The sequence below is a fragment of the Amblyraja radiata genome, chromosome 37, assembly GCF_010909765.2.
Source record: "Amblyraja radiata isolate CabotCenter1 chromosome 37, sAmbRad1.1.pri, whole genome shotgun sequence".
Classification (NCBI taxonomy): domain Eukaryota; kingdom Metazoa; phylum Chordata; class Chondrichthyes; order Rajiformes; family Rajidae; genus Amblyraja; species Amblyraja radiata.
The window spans coordinates 17,486,926-17,510,059 of NC_045992.1; the positions used below are offsets into that span (position 1 = coordinate 17,486,926).

Sequence of the window (23,134 nt, forward strand, 5' to 3'; positions counted from 1 at the left end):
ATCCCTTATCATGTATCTGTACACTGTGAATGGCTCGATTGTGATCATGTATTTTCTCTCTATTGACATTATTGGAACCACTGACGTAGAGATACGGTGAGGAAACAGGCCCTTCAGCCCATCAAGTCAGCGCTGACCAGTGATCACCCTGTACACCAGCACTATCCTACGCAGTAGGGACAATTTTTCAAATTTTACTGAAACCAATTAACCTGCACATCTTTGGAGTGTAGGAGGAAACTGGAGCACCTGGAGAAAACCCACACTGTCACAGGGAGAATGTGCAAACTCGACATGGGCAGCAGTCAAGGTCAGGATCGAACCTGGGTCCCTGGCGTTGTGAGGCAGCTGCCCTACCCGCTGCGCCACAGTGCCACCTTGTGATTTGATGCCCAGTCGCTTTGACCAAAGCTTGCTCACGTGCTTCCTTGATGTCATCTTGCCTCAGTTCTGGATTTCATATCTTTGGTTAGAAAAATAGATGGCATCCTGGGGTTTATCATAGAACTCAGAACAGTACAGCACAGGAACAGGCCCTTCGGCCCACAATGTTTGTGCCGAACAAGATGGCAAGTTAAACTGATCTCTTCTGCCTGTACATGATCCATATCCCTCAGATCCCTGCACTGCCATGTGCCTGTCTAGAAGCCTCTTAAACTTCAAACTTATGTGATGGGAGCAGAATTAGGCCATTCGGCACATCAAGTCTACTCCACCATTCAATCATGGCTGATCTATCTCTACCTCCTAATCCAATTCTTCTGCCTCCTCCCATTACCCCTGACACCCGTATTAATCAAGAATCTTTATGTATTTCAGCCTTAAAAATATTCATTGACTTGGCCTCCACAGCCTGCGGTGGCAGAATTCCACAGATTCCCCACCCTCTGAATGAAGAAATTCCTCCTCATCTCTTTCTTAAAGGAACATCCTTTGATTGTGAAGCTAAGACCACTAGTCCTGGACTCTCCCACTAGTCGGTAAACTTCAATGAGGTATCCAATCATCCTTCTAAACTCCAGCGAGTACAGGCCCAGTGCCGACAAATGCTCATTATATGTTAACCCACTTGTTCCTGGGATCATTCTAGTAAACATCCTCTGGACCCTCTCCAGCACCAGCACATCTTTCCTCAGATATGGTGCCCAAAATTGCTCACAATAATCGAAATGCGGCCTGATCAGTGCCTTATAGAGCCTCAGCATTACATTTTTGTGCTCTCTGTAAGTCTCTGTGATCAGAAGATGCTTTTTGAAGTCGAGCTAGGCATACCACAGAGTTGCCTTGAGATCAGTACTGGGACCACTGCTTTTACTGCTATAGGTGCATCAGAACAAGGACAAATAGACTCAAGAACAGTTGCTTTCCAAAAGCCATAACCTCTCTGAACTCACACATGCACTGACTTCACAACCTAACCCCCGGACTTCCATCTATCCACCTACTGTAATTTGTACTGTAACTGTAATTTTTAATATGTGCAATAACCCATACTGTATATAGGAATCCTATTTATTCACTCTATTCACCCATTGTCTTTTTATAGATATGTATATAGCGCCGCAGAACTGTGCACCTTATCCCCCCCCCCCCCCCCCTTTGTTTTTGTTTTTTGTTTTTTGAACTAATTACATGTTTGCACTGAGTACGAGCTGCTTTTAATCTCATTGTACATGTGTATAGTGACAATAAAATGGCATTCTATTCTATTCTATTCTATTCTACTAGTATACTGGAAAGGTCACAGAGAAGATTTACAAAGATGTTGCCTGGGCTAGAGGATTTGAGCTATAGGGAGAGGTTGAGCAGGCTGGGACTCTATCCTTGGAGTGCGAGGATGAGGGGTGATCTTATAGAGGTGTATAAAATCATGAGAGGAATAGATCGGGTAGACGAGTCTGTTGCCCAGAGTGGGTGAATCGAGGACCAGGGGACATAGGTTTAAAGGAAAGGGGAAAATTTTTGAGGGGTAACTTTTTCACACGAAAGGTGGTGGGTGTATGGAATAAGCTGCCAGAGGAGGTAGTTGAGATATTAATTATCGCAACATTTTAAGAAACAGTTTTTTGGGTACATGGATAGGACAGGTTTCGAGGGATATTGGGCCAATCGCAGGCAGGTGAGACTGGTGTAGCTGGGACATGTTGGTCGTTGTGGGCAAGTTGGGTCAAATGGCCTGTTTCCACGCTGTATCACTCTATGACTCGATATTGTGGCCAGGACTTCAATTTACATCTATTATTTTTAGATAACAAGAAAAGTAGAGGTAGAACAAACTAAGCAGGATCGTAATGGGCATAAAAGAAGCGTAGAGAGTCAATAGATGTCAAATTAAATTCAATGGGGAGAAATGTGAATCACTCCATTTTGGTAGGGAGAACAAAAGGTGACAATCACAAGTAGAGGGCAGAGTTCTCAAGAGAGCTGAGAAATATCGATGTGTTTGTGCCCGGTTCATTGAAAGTTGCAGGGCACATTGAGAAGACTTTCTATTTCAGGGTGGCATGAGGCAGCACCCAGTGGCACGGTGGCACATCGGTGGAGCTACTGCTCTACAGCGCCAGAGACTCGGGTTCGATCCTGGCTACGGGTGTTGTCTGTATGGAGTTTGTACGTTCTCCCCGTGACCTGCGTGGGCTTTCTCTGAGATCTTCGGTTTCCTCCCACATTCCAAAGACGTACAGGTTTGGGGGTTAATTGGCTTGGTGTAAATGTAAAAAATGTCCCCAGTGTGTAGGATAGTGTTAGCGTGCGGCGATCGCTGGTCGGCGTGGACGCGGTGGGCCGAAGGGCCTGTTTCTGCGCTGTATCTCTAAACTAAACTAAAACACTTCCTCTTTCCCGATACAGACGTTCCCGGAAACATCACCGTATCCCACCCTTAAGTGGCCAGCTTCCGTCCTTCACTCCAATGAATACCAATGAGAAATATTCATTTAGGATCTCGCTTACACTCTCTAGTTCCACATTGCGATTAACCCTTTTGTTCCTGAGGGGAACTACTATTTCCCCTTCAAAATTGTGCATATAAACATGGTATTTACATGGGGGCATGTTGGTCAGCATGGGCACATCGGGCCGAAGGGCCTCTTTCCACACTGTATGGCTCTTACATAATAACGTGGAAACTTTCCCATGTAAAGTTGGTCAAAAACCAGAAGTCAGGCAAATCAGAGGATGATAAGGTGAGAGGGGAAAGATTCAAAAGCATCCTGAGGGGCAACTTTTCACACAGTGTGTGGTGGGTTTATGGAACGAGCTCCCAGAGGAGGTAGTTCTATAGACTCTCTGCACCCACAATCATCTCAAACAGGTCCATAGAGTCACACAACGTGGAAACAGGCCCTTCGGCCTAACCTCCCCACGCAAACCAACATGCCCCATCTACACTAGTCCCACCTGCCTGCGTTTGCCCTTATAAACCTGTCCTATCCATGTACCTGTCCAAACTGCGATAGTCCCTGCCTCAACTACCTCCTATGGCAGCTCATTCCATACACCCACCACCCTTTGTGTAAAAGAGTTGCCCCACAGGTTCTCCTTGAATCTTTCCCCCCTCACCTTAAACCTATGTCCTCTGGTTCTCGATTGCCCTATTCTGGGCAAGAGACTGTGCGTCTACCCGATCTATTCCACTCACAATTTGTACATCTCATCCTCCTGTACTCCAAGGAATAGAGTCCGAGCCTGCTCAACCTCTCCCTTTAGCTCTGGCCCTCGAGTCCTGACACTATCCTCGTAAATCTCTGCCCCGAACAGTGACATCTTTGTAACAAACTACACCTGAACTGAACGGTTTGTGAGTGAGTGTTGGAACGCTGGAGCTTCTGTGTGTAACACATGGGCCCTGATGCAAACACATGCCACAGGGGTCACCATCTGTGTGTGGAGGTCATCTGTGGGTCCTGTGTGCCAGGGCAGGGGAGAGAGGGGGTGGTAGGGGAGTGAGAGGGGGAGGTGAATGGGAGGAGGGGAAGGGGAATGAGGGGAAGGGGGGTGAACTGAAGAGGGAAGGAGTGAGGTTGGAGAAGGGGAGTGAGGGGGGGGAGGTGAATGGGAGGAGGGACCACGGGAAAGGGAATGAGGGAGAGAAGAGGGAGGAAGTGGGACGAGGGAGAGAAGGGATGGGAGAATTAGGGGATGGAAAACGGGGTAGAGGTTGGGATAGGAGAGGGGATGAAGAGGAGCAGGAGGAGGCAAGAGAAGAGGAGGCGTAGTGGGGAGGGAGAGGGATAGGTGAAGGGAGGGGAAGTGGGGAATCAGAGAGGGAAGGAGGGGCGGGGGGCGAGCGGACAGGGGTTAGGAGAGGGATAGGGAAGTGAAAGGGGATGAGGGGAATGGGAGAGGGAGGTGTGGAGAGGGGTATGTGGAGGTGGGGTAGAGAGGGGGGGGGGGGTTAGGCGGGGTGAGCGATTGGCGAGAGTGCGAGGCTAGTATAGGTGCGCGTAGGCAGCTGGGCTTCTAGAAGAGGAGGAGAGTCTAGGGAGGAAAGGGCGAGTGTTGGGGGGCGGCCCTCTGAGGAAGGAGGCTGAGCCTCGCTGGAGGGAGCAGGAGGCAGCGCGTGCCGCTGAGGTCCGAACCCGGCGCCGCGTGGAAACTGCCCCGGCCCAGCAACCATGTCCGCCGCAGGTAACCCCCTCCCCACCATCCCCTCTCCCCCCCACCCCCACCTCCGGACCCTCTCTCCCTCTCCTCCAGCGGCTCCCTGGTCCCGGGACGTCCCGTGGGGGTCATGGGGCCGGTGGAGCCGTCACCCTGGCTCACTCGTCCTCTCTCTCACACAATCTCTCCCCCTCACATTACCCCTCTCTCCCTCTCCCTCTCCCTCTCCCCCTCTCCCCCTTTCTCTCTCCCCCTCTCTCTCTCCCCCTCTCCCCCTGCCCCTCTTCCTCTCCCATTTCCCCTCTCTCCCTCTCTCCCTCTCCCCCTCTCCCCCTCTCCCCCTCTCTCCCTCTCTCCCTCTCCCTCTCCCCTCTCCCCTCTCCTCCCTCTCCCTACTCCCTCTCCACCCTCTCCCCCTCTCCCCTCTCTCCCTCTCTCCTCGCTTCCTCTCCCTCTCCCCTCTCCCCTCTCTCCCTCTCTCTCCTCTCCCCCTCTCTCCCCCTCTCCCTCTCTCCCTCTCTCCGCTCTCTCCCCCTCTCCCTTCTCTCCCCTCTCTCCCTCTCTCCCTCTCCCCCTTTCTCTCTCCCCCTCCACCCTTTCCATCTGCCTCTCCCCCTCTCCCCCTGCCCCTCTTCCTCTCCCATTTCCCCTCTTCCCCGCTCTCTCTCTCTCTCCCTCTCTCCCTCTCTCCCTCTCTCCCTCTCTCCCTCTCCCCCTCTCTCCCCTTCTTCCCTTCTCTTCCTCCCTCCCTCCCTGTCACTCTGTGACTTTGACCCATGCCGCTGTGGCCATTGCGTGCTGAGACCTGCTCTAGTGGGTGAGATGTACATGAGGAAACTCTGAGCACTTGTGAGACCTGGGTTATGTTTCAGGACTTCCTGACCAGAATTGTCAACGTTGACCAGATAGATTCAATAGAAACAGACAATATTGACTGTACCTTGTACCTTGTACTCATCACTTCATAAGAGTCCACCACGGACTATACTGGAAGTTGGATAATTTATACAGGGCAATTTTTACATTTACACCAAGCCAATTAACCTATGAACCTGTACGTATTTGGAATGTGGGAGGAAACCGAACATCTTGGCGAAAATCCACGCAGGTCACGGGGAGAACGTACAAACTCCGTACAGACAGCGCTCGTAATCGAGATCGAACCCGGGTCTCCGGCGTTGCATTTTTGTTGTAAGGCGGCAACAAGGTAGTGGTGAATCTCTGGAACTCTCTGCCACAGAGGGTAGTCGAGGCCAGTTCATTGGCTATATTTAAGAGGGAGATAGATGTGGCCCTTGTGGCTAAGGGGATCAGAGGGTATGGAGAGAAGGCAGGTACGGGATACTGAGTTGGATGATCAGTCATGATCATATTGAATGGCGGTGCAGGCTCGAAGGGCCGAATGGCCTACTCCTGCACCTAATTTCTATGTTCTATGTTTCTATGTTTCAACTCTAGCGCTGCGCCACCGTGACTGTAGAAACTAGTAACTTGAATTATAAGCAAAACATTCAGTGCTGGGGGAACTCAGCGTGTCGGGCAGCATCTGTGGAGGGACTATGGATGGACCATGTCTCGGCTTGGGACCCTTCTTCAGATGTTAACGTGTTTAACGTGTACAACTGAGTGGCTCCATTGCAAAAACTGCGGTTAAAACGGTTAGAGGTTGCACAGTGGCGCAGCGGTAGAGTTGCTGCCTCACAGCGCCAGACCGGGTTTGACTTTGGGTGCTGCCTGCACGGAGTTTGCATGTTCTCCCCGTGACCTGCGTGGGTTTGATCTGGTTTCCTCCCGCATCCCAAAGACATGCGGGTTTGTAGGTTAATTGGCTTCTGGAAATGGCCCCTAGTGTGTAGGGAGTGGATGAGAAAGTGCAGCACGGAGGCACAGCTGGTAGAGTTGCTGCGTCACAGCGCCAGAGACCCCGGTTCGATCGTGACCACGAGTGCTGTCAGTTCAGAGTTTGCACGTTCTCCCCGTGACCTGCGTGGGTTTTCTCCAGGAGCTCCAGCTTCCTCTCACACTCCAAAGATGTACAGGTTTGTTGGTTAATTGGCGATTGTAAATTGTCCCTAGTGTGTGTGTGTAGGATAGTGTTAGTGTGCTGGTTGGCGTGGGCCGAAGGGCCTGTTTCCATGCTGTATCATGCAATCAAACATCGCGGGAGGTCGTAGCTGTTTCTCCCAGCATTGACCTGTGGTGTCTCTGAAATCCCCTTCAGGAACTTTGCTGTTGTTAACTCTGTAAAGAGGGGAAAGTTCCCCTCGTTATCTTTCTTAAAAGACGTCAACAGCTAGTTGAAACGAGGAAGAATCAATAGTTCCGATGTACAAACACACAGTGTTCAAAATAAGGAAGTAAAAAGTTGCTTTACAGTAATGGTTTCAAGGCAAGTATTAACTTGGCTTCAAACTGTTTTTGTTATTTATCTACTTTCAAGGTTAACCCGGTGTTTAGTCTGAGTTTTACTCCCCTGGACTGTGGACCTAGAGATTGAGAGAAAGTTTGTGTGTCTGGTGTGAAAGGTTCAGCAGCATAATGCTCCTTAAAAAGGTTTCCCACTTGCCAGGTTTGTCCCGCCTTAACATTTTTCCAGTATTCCCCCCCCATTACCCCCCCCCCCCCCCCTCTTCCCTCCCGACAATAATCAGTCTAAAGCTGTCTCAACCTGAAACATCACCTATCTACTTGAACCATCCACATTTTCTAGATGAGCATCTGCTTTGATCCATCCTTTTCACACCTTACATTCTCTTTGTACCCTTCCATATCAGATATAGACACAAAATCCTGGAGTAACTCAGCGTGACAGGCAGCACCTCTGGATAGAACAAATGGGTGACGTTTCGGGTTGAGACCCTTCTTAGTTTCCCTTCCCCATGACTAATAGTCATGGGAAGGGTTTCCACCCAATACATCACCCATTCCTTCTCTCCAGAAATGCTGCCTGTCTCGCTGAGTTACTCCAGCATTTTGTGTCTACCTTCAGTTTAAACCAGCATCTGCAGTTCCTTCCCACACAGCATGGGATCCAAGGAGAGATAGCTGAATGAATAGCAAATTGGCTCCATGGAAGGAAGCAGAGGGTGATGATGGAAGGTTGCTTCTCGGACTGGAGGCCTGTGACTAGTGGTGTGCCTCAGGGTTCGGTGCTGGGCCCGTTACTGTTTGTCATCTACATCAATGATTTGGATAAGAACATACAGGGCAAGATTAGCAAGTTTGCTGATGATACAAAAGTGAGTGGTTTTGCAGATAGTGAAGATGGTTGTGACCAATTGCAGCAGGATCTGGATCGATTGGCCAGGTGGGCGGGGGAATGGTTGATGGAATTTAATACAGAAAAGTGTGAGGTGTTGCATTTTGGGATGTCAACCAAGGGCAGGACCTACACAGTGAATGGTAGGCCTCTGGGTAGTGTTGTAGAGTAGAGGGATCTAGGAGTACAGGTGCATGGTTCCTTGAAGGTCGAGTCGCAGGAAGATAAGCTGGTCAAAAAGGTTTTTGGCACTTTGGCCTTCATCAGTCAGAGTATTAAGTATAGAAGTTGGGAGGTCATGTTGCAGTTGTATAAGACGTTGGTGAGACTGCGTTTAGAATATTGTGTTCAGATCCGGGCACCATGTTATAGGAAAGATATTGTCAAGCTTGAAAGGGTTCAGGAAAGATTTATGAGGATGTTGCCAGGACTAGAAGGTGTGAGCTATAGGGAGAGGTTGAGTAGGCTGGGTCTCTATTCCATGGAGCACAGGAGGATGAGGGGAGATCTTATAGAGGCGTACAAAATCATGAGAGAAATAGATCGGGTAGACGCACAGAGTCTTTTGCCAGGAGCAGGGGAATCGAGGACCAGAGGACATAGGTTCAAGGTGAAGGGGAAAAGATTTAATAGGAATCTGAGGTGTATGGAACAAGCTGCCAGAGGAGGTAGTTGAGGCTGGGACTATCCCATTGTTTGAGAAACAGACAGGAACATGGTTAATACAAGTTTGGAGGGATATGGACCAAACGCAGGCAGATGGGACTAGGGTAGCAGGGATATTGTTGGCCAGTGTGAGCGAGTTGGGCCGAAGGGCCTGTTTCCATCCTGCATCACTATGACTCTGACCCTCCGCTCTCTTCCATATACCCCACTTGAATGCGCACAAATTTCTATATTCCTGACCCCTCTCATATCCGCCCCGCATATCTCTCTCCCCCGTAATCCTCTCCCCCGTATCTCCCCCCATCTCCATATTTCTGCTCCCCCCCCCATATCCCTCTCCCCCCCCCCCCCCCCCCCCCATACTTCAATTATTGACATGACCCTGTAGTCATCGAGTCACAGCATGGAAACAGGCCCTTCGGCCCAACTAGCCCATGCTGACCAATATGTCCCATTTACAATAGTCCCATTTACCAGTTTGGCCCATATCCCTCTAAACCTGTCCGATGTATGAACCAGACCATATATGTTCCTGCCCCCCCGTATCCCTCTCTCCCCCCCACATATCCCAGGGAAGAGGGATGTGGAGGGCAGAAGGGAGGGGAGAAGGAGGGAGAGAGAGGTGGAGGGGGGAGCAAGAGAAGTGTAGGGAGAGGGAGAGGAAGAGAGGGTGGGCGGAAAGGTGAGAGAAGCAAGATTGAATCGGAACGCGAGATTAGAACATATACCAGTGCATAGGAATACACTCTTGAGCCGATAATGTGTTTTGTGAACATGATGCCAAGATAGTTCATCTCCTCTGCCTGCATGTGATCAGTATCTCTCCATTTCCTGCAGATGTATCTGCCTATCCAAAAGCCTCTTAATCACCACTATCCTATCTGCCTCCACCACCACCTTTGGTATCACGTGCCAGACACCCACCACCCTCTGTGAAAAAAACCACTCTGTTCATCTCACTTACAAGCTATGACCTCTCGTTTAGACATATCCATCCTACCCTATCTATGAAAAGGCGAACTAGAATTTTTTTATGGTCCAAGGTTAATTTGATCGGCAGAAACACCAGTTGCTGGTTAAGACACAAAAGGACACAAATTCAGCGTGCAGTCTGTGTTTCTGTGTGCCGTGATATTAGAGCTTCAGGTTACTGCTAGCCACCTCAAGACCTGATCTCCGTTTCCGATTACTTGCCCCGGCGGAAGAGTTTATGATAAACACGGTGTTTCACAAAACAAAATGTGAAAGTTATTTTTGTGCTGATCAAGATGAACAAAATGTACAGCTGAAGAAATGTTCATGTCAGCCACAAGACGGATAACTGCTGAGTATAATTCCCCTCACATGGTCCCACTCACATGCACTTCCTCCAACCTCATCTATGGAGTCGGCATGGTGGTGCAGTGGTGGAGTTGCTGCCTTACAGCGGCAGAGACCCGGGTTGAATCCTGAGTACAGGCGCTGTCTGTACAGAGTTTGTACGTTCTCCCCGTGACCTGCCGATACAGTAGCACTATCCTACACACTAGGGACACTTTACAGAAGCCAATTAACCTACAAACCTGTACGCAGCACCTGTAGTCAGGATCGAACCTGGGTCTCTGGCACAGAGGCAGCGGCTCTACCCTTGTTCTTGGATTCGTTGGTCACAGTTTTCAGCCCTTCGGCCCATCGAGTCCACGCCGACCATCGATCACCCGTTCACACTAGTTCTATGTTCTTCCACTTTCCCATCTACTCCCTACACACTAAAGGCAATTTAAAGAGGTTTGATTCACCTACACACCTGCCCATCTTTGGGACGTGGCCTGTACATAATTGACCTGCTGTTGAAAGAGTTGTAGTGGGCAGCTCTTTTTAAATAGATGTCGAGGTGATGTTTCAAGTGACCTCTCTTTATATCTGAGGTTTTGATGATACTATCAAAATAGCTCCACTGAAAATCAGGAAGTCCTTAGCACAGTTTGAGGCTGTCAGCAATTCTATTGAAAATTCTCAACAAGACGACACAGTGGTGCTGCTGCCTCCTGCGCCAGTGCCCCGGGTTCAATCCTGTCCTCGGCTGCTGTCAAACGGAGTTTGTACGTTCTCCCCCTGTGACCGCGTGGGTTTTCTTTGGAAGTTCCGGTTTCCTCCCACATCCCAAAGACGTGCGGGTTTGTAGGTTAATTGGCCCTCTGTAAATTGCCCCTAGTGTGTCGGGAGTGAATGGGAAAGTGGGATAACATAGAACTGGTTTGAATGGGTGATCGATGGTCTGTGTGTGGCAGGGCCTGTCTCCATACTCTATAACTCTATGCCAACCTAATTCCAAGTTGCACAGACCCATGGTAACAAGAAGTGTTTCTTGACTTTCAGTTCGAGGCAGTGTTGCAACTTGTCGCCTGTCCATTCCCTCCGCAGATTCTGCCCAACCCGCTGAGTAGCTTGAAATTTCCGCTGTAAATGATATGTAGGGAGTGGGAAACATAGATCTGGTATGAATGAGCGTTTGATGTTCAGCATTTACCCTATGGGCCAAAGGGCCTTTTTCCCTGCTGTATCTTTCAATCAATCAATCAATCAATCAATCAATGTTTTTCTAGTTATTTAGATGCAGCATTGAAATAGGCCCCTCGGCCCACTGCATCCGTGCCGACCAACATTTACCCATACACTAGTTCTCTCCTATGCACTAGGGACCATTTACAGAAGCCAACTATCTTACAAACCTCTGCGTCTTTAGAGTGTGGGAGGAAACCGGAGCACCCGGAGGAAACCCACCTTGTCACGGGGAGAACGTACAAACTAAGTACGGACAGCACCCATAGTCGGGATCGAACCCCGGTCTCTTGCGCTGTGAGGCAGCAACTCTACCGCTGCGCCACCCCTGATCTAGCAAGGTGTATTTGGAGTTTGCATTTCTGAATATACATCCACAAGTAAACTGGGTTTGTGCTCCTTAGAATGGTTGGTTAGTTTGAGTTGTATAGGAAGGAACTGCAGATGCTGGTTTATACCAAAGATAGACTCAAAGTGCTGGAATAACTCAGCGGGTCAGGCAACATCTCTGGAGAGGAGGAATAGGTGACGTTTTGGGAAGAAGGATCTCCACCTGGAACGTCACCCATTCCTTCTCTCCGGAAATGCTGCCTGTCCCGCTGAGTTACTCCAGCATTTTGTGTCTATCTTGGGCTGAATGCAATTTGGTTTCACTTGGAATCTTTGTGGAGAGGTGGTTGTGAGGGGGGCAGATTACCAGGCTACGGAGAATGTGTTTGGAGCCTTGGCCATTGGGTTCCTCCAGCACAAGACCAATGATGAGCCAAGTGGTTTAGAAGGGACATAGTGGGGGTTCAGGTTCCCAAGCGGATGGCATGATTGGGGAATCTGGGATGACAAGGGGTGCTGAGAGGTGAATGATACAGCGTGTGCAAGAGAGAGCGTTAAAAAGAAATGAGACCGGCAAGGAGGGCTGTGAAATATCAACAGTAGATAATATTCATGTGAATCCCAAGGTATTCTCTAAGTATGTTGTGGGGAAGAGAATAATTAAGGAATGAGTTAGCTCTGAATAAAAGGAAGCACTTTCAGAAAGGAGATGATGAGGAATGTCTTTAGCCAGAAGGTGGTCAATCTGTGGATGTCATTGCCATAGACGGCTGTGGTTGCCAGGTTATTGGGTATTTTACAGGCGGAGATTGACAGGATTGGTACGGTTGTCAGGGGTTACGGGGAGAAGGCAGGGAAATGGGGTTGAGAAGGAAAAGTGTATTCTGAGGCTGTGCCCTCTAGTCCTAGACTCTCCCACTAGTGGAAACATCCTCTCCACATCCACTCTATCCAGGCCTTCCACTATTTGGTAAGTTTCAATAAGGTATCCCCCCACTCATCCTTCTAAACTCCAGCGAGTGCAGGCCCAGTGCTGTCAAACGCTCTCCATTCATTAACCCATCATCATAGGGATCATTCTTATACACCTTTCGATAGACGCAAGATGGATATCAGCTGGAAAGTCGCGTGGAGCCGGGTCAATAACAATTTCCTCCTGACAGGTGTCGGAAGTTATGGGGAGAAGGCAGGAGAATGGGGTTAGGAGGGAGAGATAGATCAGCTATGATTGAATGGCAGAGCAGACTCGATGGGCTGAATGGCTTAATTCTACTCCTATCACTTATGACATGAGAAGTGTGAGGTGAGGAATTGTGGAAACAAGAGGACGGTAATGTTGATTAACAGAGAGGTTTTGGGGTGTATCCATGGATCCAAAAGAAGGAGCGCACAATGGACAAGGTGGCAAAGATGGCACAGGGGATGCAGGCCTTCACCGGCCTGGCGTACAGCATGTGAGCTGTTGGTTCAACCACCGCTGGAGTAATGTGCACAGTTCTGGTCGTCACATCTCAGGGGGAGATGATTGCACTGGAGGTGGTGTAGGGGGACCCACCACCATCGTGCCTGGGATGGAGAGGTGGGACAGTTGCAAGGAGAGACGGCACAAGCTGCTGTCATTTTCCCTGCAATGGGGAAAGCTTTCCCTGCAATGGGGAAAGCACCTGTATGATGTCATAGCGTCATCCAGTACGGAAATAAGCCCATCGGCCCAACGTTCCCCACCTGTCCCACCTGCCTGCATTTGGCCCATATCCATCCAAACCTGTCCTATCCATGTACCTGCCTTAACTACCTCCTCTGGCAGCTCGTTCCATACACCCACTGCCCTCGGTGTAAAAAAAGTTGCCCCTCAGGTTCCCATTAAATCTTCCCCCCCACTTCACCTTAATTGTATGTCCACTGGTTGTTAATTCCCCAACTCTAGTAAAAGACTGTGCATTTACCCTATCTGTTCCTTGCATGGTTTTGTGCACCACTATATGGTCACCCTCATCCTGACCTCCAAGGAATAGAGTCCCACTCTGCTCAGCCTCTTCCTACAGCTCAGGCCCTCGAGTCCTGGCAACATCCTCGTAAGTCGCTCCTGCACCTGGTCCAGCTTCAGAACTTCCTTCCCATAACAGGGTGAACAAAACTGAGCGCAATACTCTAAATGTGGCCTCACCAATGTCTTGGACAACTGTGACCTGATCTCACAACTTCTCTACAGGACCCTGACTGCTGAAGGCCAATGTACTGAAAGCCTTCATGACCACCCCACCGACCTGTGACACCACTTTCAATGAACCATGTGCCTGCACTCCTAGATCCCTCTGCTCTACAACACTCCCCAGGGCCCTCTTCACTGTCTAGAGTCACACGGTGGTGGGGAGTGATGTTGGGGAGGTGGTTGTAGCAGGAGTTGATGAGTGGAGATGGTGTGGAGATATCAAATCGGGCTGGAATAAAATATCTTTTATTTTAGTTTAGTTTAAAGATACAGCACGGAAACAGGCCCTCTGGCCCACCGACCAGTAAACCCCGTGCACTAACACTATCCAACACGCACCAGGGACAATTTTACATTCATACCAAGCCAATTAACCTACAAACCTGTCCATCTTTGGACTGTGGGAGGAAACCGGAGCACCTGGAGAAAACCCACGCAGTCACTGGGAGAACGTACAGACTCTGTACAGACAGCACCTGTGGTCAGGATCGAACCCGGGTCTCTGGCGCTGTGAGGCGGCAACTCTACCGCTGCGCCGTTGTGTCGCCCTTTTTGCCCAGTAATTAATAGCAATGAATTTCTCTTTCAGGTCAGGTGCCTGATGTGGTGATCTTTAACACAGAAGATGCGAGGGAGTGGGTGAATTATCTGGGCAACTTGCTGACCACGACACGTGGCCTTGACGTTCTACCCTACTCTATCAGCGAGGACACCGCCTTCAGCAGCCAGGACTGGGCGCGGTTTAAGAGTTGTAAGTGCCTCCTGCTGGTGCTGTCGCCACAGTTGCTGGACTGGCTTGTCCAGGCTGGGATGAGGTGCGGACTGCACAAGGCGCTGAGGCCTCCGCACAAGGTGGTGGTGCTGTTGTGCGGCGCGTACGAGACCCCCCAGCTACGGTCCTTGTTCGGGGACTGGCCAATGTGGACACACACGTCGTGCGACGAGGAGCCAGAGGTGTTTGCCGCTGCTGTAGACGTGGCCATCACTGAGAGTAAGTCTTCAACTTCAACTTCAACTTAAGGGTGGCGCAGCGGTAGAGTTGCTGCCTTACAGCGCCAGAGACCTGGGTCCGATCCTCACTACAGGTGCTGACTGTACAAAGTTTGTACGTTCTCCCCATGACCTGCGTGGGTTTTCTCCAGGTGCTCCAGTTTCCTCCCACACTCCAAAGACGTACATATTTGTAGGATAATTGGCTTGGTGTGAATAATATCCTAGGGTAGTGTTAATGTGCGGGGATCGCTGGTCGGCACGGACTTGGTGGGCCGAAAGGCCTATTTCCGCGCTGTATCTCTAAACTAAACTAAACGTGAACTTGAACATGATGGATCTCGTGGCGAACACCCCCCTCCATGGGGATAAGGCAGGAGAATGGGGATAGGAGGGAGAGATAGATCAGCCATGATTGAATGGCGGAGTAGACTTGATGTGCCGAATGGCGTAATTCTGCTCTTATCATGTAAGAACTTAAGACTTAGCAGCACACAGTTCGCAGCTGGTAAAGCCGCTACTTCACAAATCGCCAGAGACCCGGGTTCGATCCTGACCTCCGTGTGGAAGACACTGTGGGAAGGTGGAGAAGAAACTACAGGAGCCCTAAATGAGATATATGATCGGTCGACATATACAGAAGCCAAATTAACCTACAAGCTTGTACGTCTTTGGAGTGTGGGAGGAAACCGGAGCATCCGGATGAAACCCACATGGTCAAGGAGAACATACAAACAGCACCCATAGTCAGTATGGAACCTGGGTCACTGGCGATGTGAGGCAGCAACTCTACCGCTGCGACACCATGCAGCCTATTCTAGTTGAAGTATTCTTTCCCTTCCCCAAACCAGGAACATTAATGTTAGTAAATAATCTCTCTGCCATCCTGCTGTGGATCCCGTAGCTTTGAGGTGGAATCTGGTAGGTGCTGGTTATCTGATCCCAGGTATGGTTTAGAGCTTTGGGATTGGCACATGAACTTTACGGATGAATGCAGTCATTGCAGGTTGTGTCACAGTGGGTATCGCTGTATCCTGGGGTACAGGCGATCCCAGGCCATGCTCATACCTGGTCTCTTCCCTCGTCTCCTGTCAGTTGCTGAATAAGCTGACCAAGGTGGGTGGCATCAGCACTGCCCAGGACATCGATGACCCCACTCCACCCAGTGACACGGACATAGACTTCTGCATGTTTTCATGTTGCATTTACACACAAAGTTAATAGACCACATTGGGATTTTTGAGTATGTTGTCGTCACCCCATTGTGGACGCAAATGAGACTCATTGAAATAATTAAATAAATATTGATTATAATACTAGACCAAGTGGACCTTGTTCCCCCAACGCAATAATCCCCCAACGCGACCCGTTCCCCCAATGCAATAATCCACCACTCACCCATAGCCCCGAAGGGAGGCCTGGTCCCCTAACGCAATCTGTTCCCCAACGTAAGATTCTACCACTCCCCTGGACTTTAAATATAAATGCACTTGCACTTCCCCTGCCTCCCCCAGCACTTCAAATTCCAATTCCACTTCCCCTGGCCCTTCCCCCTCCCCCTCCTGTTCAATCACTTGCTGCCAGGACCACGCCTAAGTGTTTTGTGATGGCAACATTGTTGCAAATGTCGGGTGGAGGACTGTGAGATCCCATTGTGACGTCATAGCTGCAACTGCCAGCACTGAAGTGTTGCCGTGATTATCAAAGTGGATTTAGTAAACTTAAAAATGTGATAACTTGTGAAATATAATATAAGTCTGAGCGAAATTGATACAAACAACCACAGGTGAGTAAGGTGGTGCAAAAATGTTTGCGCTATTGTGTATCATTTTGGCGTAGTTCCTTGAGATTGCACGCACGCAGACAGACAGACGTCCAAACAAGACAAGAATTTTAGTAATATATAGATGGCTGGATTAACATTTACAAAGATACATTAATGGATAACCAAATGTTTATTGAAATGTTTCAAAAATATTTTTTGATAGATGAATCAAAAAATATTGTTCAATGCACAATAATGTAAGTACACACGAGGGGCTGAGGAATGGCTAATGCAGGTTAATTCAGATAAGTGTGAGGTGTTACATTTTGGGAAGTCAAACCAGGGAGTGGTTCATTGTGAATGGCAGGGCCCTCGGGGAGAGTTGTTGAGCAGAAACCTGGGAATGCAGGCACATACTTAAGTGGCGGTCCAGGTGGTCAATAAGGCTTTTGCCACATTGGCCTTCATCAGTCAGGGCACTGACTATAGATGCTGAAACATTATCGTTGTACAACATGTTAATGAGGTTACACCTGGAGTATTGCGTTCCGTTTTGGTCACCCTGCCATGGGAAAGAATCCATGAAGTTGTTTATAGCGCAGAGAAGATTTGCGAGGATGTCGGCAGAACTCGAGGGCCTGAGCTATAGGGAGAGTTTGAGCAGACCGGGACTTTATTCCTTGGAGTGCAGGCATCCGAGGGGTGATCTTCTGCAGGTGTACAAAATCATTAGGGGAATAGATAGGATGAATGCACAGTCTTCATCCCAAGAAAGGGAATGAAGACCGAGAGGGCATGATAAAGGTGAAAGGAGAAATATCTAATCAGAACTTGAGTGGCAACGTTGCACACCGAGTTTGGTGGGTGTATGGAACAAGCTGCCGGAGAAGGTGGTTGAGGCAGGTACTAATCATAGCGTTTAGGAAACTTTTGGACAGGTACATGGATAGGACAGGTTTAGAGGGAACTGGCCAGATGCGGGCAGGTGGGACTTGTGTGAATGAGACATGTTGGTCGGTGTTGGCAAGTTGGGCCGAAGGGCCTGTTTCCACACTGTATGACTCTATGTCTCTATAACACAAAGTGCTGAGTAACTCAGCGGGTCAGGCAGCATCTGTGGAGGGACTGACGAAGGGTCCCGACCCGAAAAGCCGCCTATCCTCGTCCTCCAGAGTTACTCCAGCACTTTGTGGACTATGCCAGATGAAGTAGTTGAGTCAGAACATATTCTGAAAGGTACCCAAGAGGTGGCATGGTGGCACAGCGGTAGAGTTGCTGCCTCACAATGCCAGAGATCCGAGTTCGATCCTAACTATGGGTGCTGTCTGTACAGAGTTTGTCCATTCTCCCCGTGACCATAGTGGGTTTTCTCTGGGTGCTCGGGTTTCCTCCCACACTCTAAAGACGTACAGGTTTGTAGTTTAATTGGCTTGCTAAAATTGCAAAATTGTCCCTAGTGTGCATGGGATAGTGTTAGTGTGCGGGGATAACTGGTCGGTGTGGACTCGGTGGGCCGAAGGGCCTGTTTCCGTACTGCATCTCTAAACTAAAAATTCTAAACTAAACTAATTCCATTAAGAGACACCAGCTAACATTATCACTTGAAACTGAGGACAACCTAGTAACCTGGTTAGGAACGGTGAGAGTTGAAGTAAACACTGTCTTGTCGATAATCTGTATGAGATAAATGATGCCAGGAGTTTAGTTTTTGGGTCTTGCTTTCTCAAGTCAAGTCAAGTCAAGTTTATTTGTCACATACACATACGAGATGTGCAGTGAAATGAAAGTGGCAATGCTCGCGGACTTTTGTGCAAAAGACAAACAACCAAACAACCAAACAAACTATAAACACAATCATAACACACATATTCTTTTACATAATAAATAATGGAAGGAAAAACGTTCAGTAGAGTTAGTCCCTGGTGAGATAGGCGTTTACAGTCCGAATGGCCTCTGGGAAGAAACTCCTTCTCAACCTCTCCGTTCTCACCGTATGGCAACGGAGGTGAGAACGGATCTCCTATGTGTATCCATGACTTGGATAAATGATTCAAAGCCACAGAAAGCCACTTCTATTGACAGAGGGTGGTGAATCTGTGGAAGTCTTTGCCACAGAAGGCTGTGGAGGTCAAGTCAGTGGGTATTTTAAGGCAGAGGTAGATAGATTATTGATTAGAACAGGTGCCAGAGGTTATGGGGAGAAGGCAGGAGAATGGGGTTAGGAGGAAGAGATTGATCTGCCATGATTGAATGGAGGAGTAGACTTGATGGGCCGAATGGTCTAATTCCTATCACATGACCTTGTGAGATGTGACACAGTGGTGCAGCTGGTAGAGCTGCTGCCTCACAGCGCCAGAGACCTGGGTTCGATCCTGACCTCGGGTACTATCACAGGTAGATAGGGCGGTCAAGAGGACATTCGGCATCAGTCAGGGTATTGAGTATAGAAGTTGGGAGGTCATGTTGTAGTTGTATAAGTCGTTGGTGAGGCCACATTTGGAGTGTTGTGTTCAGTTTTGGTAACCCTGTTATAGGAAAGATGTTCACGTGGGAAGAAACCTGAGCACCCGGAGGAAACCCACGTGGTCACGGGGAGAACGTACAAACTCCCTACAGACAGCACCCGTCGTCAGGATCGAACCCGGATCCCTGACGCTGTGAGGCAGCAACTCTACCGCTGCACCACCGTGTCTACCTAAATCTATAGCTGCGTTTGAAGCTGTGCCTCTGCTCCATAGATGCTGCTGCACCCGCTGAGTTTCCCCAGCAATTGTGTGTACCTCTGATGTTTGAACCTGGTCTTTGGCTGCAACTCCACGTGTCACTGTTGTCCCCAATAACACAGTCCATAAATTACAGGGCAGAGTGGTTGTGTGGGCAAGAGAGACAAACGAGGATGTAGGAGATGAAACGTGTATCAAATGGTGAATATTTCACTTGTACGGGTTGCAACGTGTAATGTGTTTTCCAGATTGTATTGGCTAACAACCACAAAGGGATTGATTGGATGAGAGATACAGCAGGGAGCCAGCCCCTTCAGCCCACCGAGTCCACACTGACCATCCATCACCCGTTCCTATAATATACCACTTTCTCATCCGCTCCCCACACACTAAGGGCAATTTACAGAGGGCCGCTTAAACTATGTGGGATGTGGGAAGAAACCTGAGCACCCAGAGGAAACCCACAAGGTCACAGGGTGAACCTGCCAACTCCACCACAGAGAGCAACTGAGGTCACCATTGAACACTGGTCTCAGGCACTGTGAGGTAGCGGCTCTACCCGCTGCAGCTCTTATTTTCCAGGGATAACAAGGAGAATTATAAAGGGGGGGGGGGGGGGAGGGACAAAGTTAGTGAGGTTGAAGGTAGAGCGACTGTGGACAGCCCCCCGGGACTGGGGCACAGCTGTCTGAGCAGCACACTCTTCTCTCCAACACAACCACAGTTTCAGTTGCTGAGATATAAATGGGGTAGTGACTGAAAGAGGAAGCCCATGAAACACAGGATATGTAGAACTGCTGATCCTTAACTGATGTTACAGGCAAGCACCAAAATAACATCTTGAGGGGTAGACAAAGTGCAGCCTAGAGCAAAAACAGAGAGAGAGAGAGAGAGCTTTGGCAAACAAATGCAAATGTACCCTGGGATCCAAAGTACCAAAAGGCACTGTGGAAATGAGATGCAGTGCATGAATCTGCCTCATCAGAATCTCTTAAGGTTTGAGCAAATGCATTTGGGAGAAGTTTTGTTTTAAGGCATTGGTGTAACTCTTTATATACAGGTCCCACCTCAGTAGCAAAAGATGCAGTAAAACAGTCTTCACTTTGAGGTGAAGACTGACACAAAACGCTGGAGTATCTGTGGAGAGAAGGACTGAGTGACGTTTCGGGTCAAGACCCTTCTTCAGACTGAGTTTTCTCAACCCGAAACGTCACCCATTCATTCTCTCCAGAGATGCTGGCTGTCCCGCTCAGTTACTCCAGCATCTTGTGTCTTTCTTCAGTGTAAACCAAGATCTGCAGTTCCTCCCGACGCAGTGTTTATCTTTGGTATTTTTATTGACTGCCTTTAGTTCACTTTTAGTTTGGAGATACGGAGTGGAAATAATATCAAGAAGTGTTTCCTGTCTCAGTTCAAGGAAGGGTTGCAATCTGAAATGCCGCCTGTCCATTCCCTCTGCAAATACTGCCTGGCCGACTGAATTTAAGTTTATGTAGGGCGTGGGATAACGTTAAACTAGTGTGAACAAGTTATCAATGTTCGGCATGGATCAATGGGCCGAAGGGTCTGTGTCCATGATGTATCTTTCAATCACTCAATGCTTTTATTTAGCGGTTTAATATTTTTTAGAGACAGCGTGGAATTAGGCCCTTCTGCCCACCGAGTCTGTGCCGACCAAAGATTCAGATTCAGATTCAGATTCAATCTTTATTGTCATTGTGCAGTGTACAGTACAGAGACAACGAAATGCAGTTAGCATCTCACCCAGAATAGCGAACATAGAATAATGAGCAATAAAGTATATATATATGTACAACAATTGTAGTAATGCAATTTTTCTGGGGGAAGGAGTGTCCGGGGGGGGGGGGTGACTGGCAATCACCAAGGTGCAGAGTTAAGTAGGGTAACAGCCGCAGGGAAGAAGCTGTTCCTGAACCTGCTGGTCCGGCAATGGAGAGACCTGTAGCGCCTCCTGGATGGGAGGAGGGTAAACAGTCTGTGGTTGGGGTGAGAGCAGTCCTTGACGATGCTGAGCGCCCTTCGCAGACATCGCTTGCTTTGGACAGACTCAATGGAGGGGAGTGAGGAACCGATGATGCGTTGGGCAGTTTTCACCACCCTCTGCAGTGCTTTCCAGATGGAGACAGAGCAGTTGCCATAGCATACTGTGATACAGTTGGTAAGGATGCTCTCGATGGTGCAGCAGTAGAAGTTCACCAGGATCTGGTGCACCAGAAAGATCACCCGTTCACACTTATTCTATGTTGTCCCAGTTATACGTCCTGCACACTAGGGGATGATTTCCACAAACCAATTCACCTACAAACCTGCACGTCTTTGGGATGTGGGAGGAAACCGGAGCACCCGGGGAAAACCCAAGCAGCCACAGGGAGAACGGACAAACTCCGTACAGACAGCCACCCATAGTCAGGATCGAACCCGGGTCTCTGGCGGTGTAAGGCAGCAACTCTACCGCTGCGCCACCGTGTCAGCTTTATTTCTTATTAGTAATAGAGGATGGAACAGTACAGTAAAGGGCCCTCTGGCCCACAATGTTGGTGCCAATCATGATGCCAGGTTAAAGTAATAATAATAATAATAATGGATGGGATTTATATAGCGCCTTTCTAATACTCAAGGCGCTTTACATCGCATTATTCATTCACTCCTCAGTCACACTCGGTGGTGGTAAGCTACTTCTGTAGCCACAGCTGCCCTGGGGCAGACTGACGGAAGCGTGGCTGCCAATCTGCGCCTACGGCCCCTCCGACCACCACCAATCACTCACACACATTCACACACAGGCAAAGGTGGGTGAAGTGTCTTGCCCAAGGACACAACGACAGTATGCACCGAACCTTCCGGTCGCCAGCCGAACACTTAGCCCATTGTGCCATCTGTCATCCTGCTCAACCTATCGGCCTGCACATTATCCACGTTTCTCCATTCCCTGCACATCCACACGCACATCTAAAAACCTCTTCAACGCTACTATCATACCTACCTCCACCACCACCCTGGCAGCGTTTCAGGCACCCTCAACCATCTGTGTAAAACACAACTTGCCCTGCACATCTCCTTTAAATGTTGCCCCTCTCACCTTAAAGCTAAGCCCTCTAGTCTTTGACATTTCCAACCTGACAAATAAAACCTTCTGTCTAATCTCAATCTCCCTATATAAGGTCAATATTGGCGCTGGTGATAAATAATTCTTCAGAAACAAGGAACTGCAGATGCTGGTTTACAAAAGGAGACACAAAGTGCTGAAGCATCTCAGCGTAGTCGGGCAAAAATTCACAGCGATAGATTTAAAGTTGAATAAGGCACTCTGTAAGTTTTTAACAATGGGGACACAAGAACAATATATGTTATGTGTAGGAAGGAACTGCAGATGCTGGTTTACACCAAAGATAGACACAAAAAGCTGGAGTAGCTCAGCGGGACAGGCAGCATCCCTGGAGAAAAGGAATAGGTGACGTTTCGGGCCGAGACCCTTCTTCAGACTGCAAGTCAGGGGGGAGGGAAACCAGAGGTATGAAAAGGCACAGAACAAATCAGAGCCGACACCGATGACCAAGGGAAGGTGGAGCCCACAATGGTCCATTGTTGGCTGTGGAAGAGGTGATAATGAGGCGATACGAACAGTGAAATTAGTAGGATGACAGTGAGTTTAGTAAAAAAAAGACGCAAAGAGCTGGAATAATTCAGCGGGTTAGGCAGCAGCTCAGGAGATCTTGAATAGGTGATGTTTCAGCTTGCGACCCTTCTTCTGATAGAATTGCTAATACATAATTATTTGATTGTTTAATGTAAAGTTTCTTTGCTTTCCAACGGATGTGATGGGTGTGTGCATGCTGATGTTGGGAGGGAGGCCACGGGTGAGAGGAGGGGTGGAATGACTGATGTTGAAAGCTCCTGTGATGAAACCCCAGGATATTTGTAACCGAAACGTCACCTAATTCCTTCTCTCCAGAGATGCTGCCTGACCCGCTGAGTTACTCCAGCACATTTAGGGAGGCCACGGTGGTGCAGCGGTAGAGTTGCTG

At 48.9% G+C, this 23,134-nt stretch overlaps 1 protein-coding gene across 3 annotated transcripts in view; it reads left to right on the forward strand.

Annotated features, from left to right (window-relative positions):
- Positions 1-4,585: 4,585 nt before the first annotated feature.
- pik3ap1 (phosphoinositide-3-kinase adaptor protein 1) overlaps positions 4,586-23,134 on the forward strand; it is a 148,259-nt gene continuing 129,710 nt past the window's right edge. For all 3 annotated transcript variants that reach the window (XM_033012490.1, XM_033012491.1, XM_033012492.1), the window contains exons 1-2: positions 4,586-4,629; positions 14,200-14,601. In XM_033012490.1, coding sequence (XP_032868381.1) covers positions 4,617-4,629; positions 14,200-14,601 — 415 coding nt within the window. In that variant the 5' untranslated portion in view covers positions 4,586-4,616. The remainder of the gene's footprint in view (positions 4,630-14,199; positions 14,602-23,134) is intronic.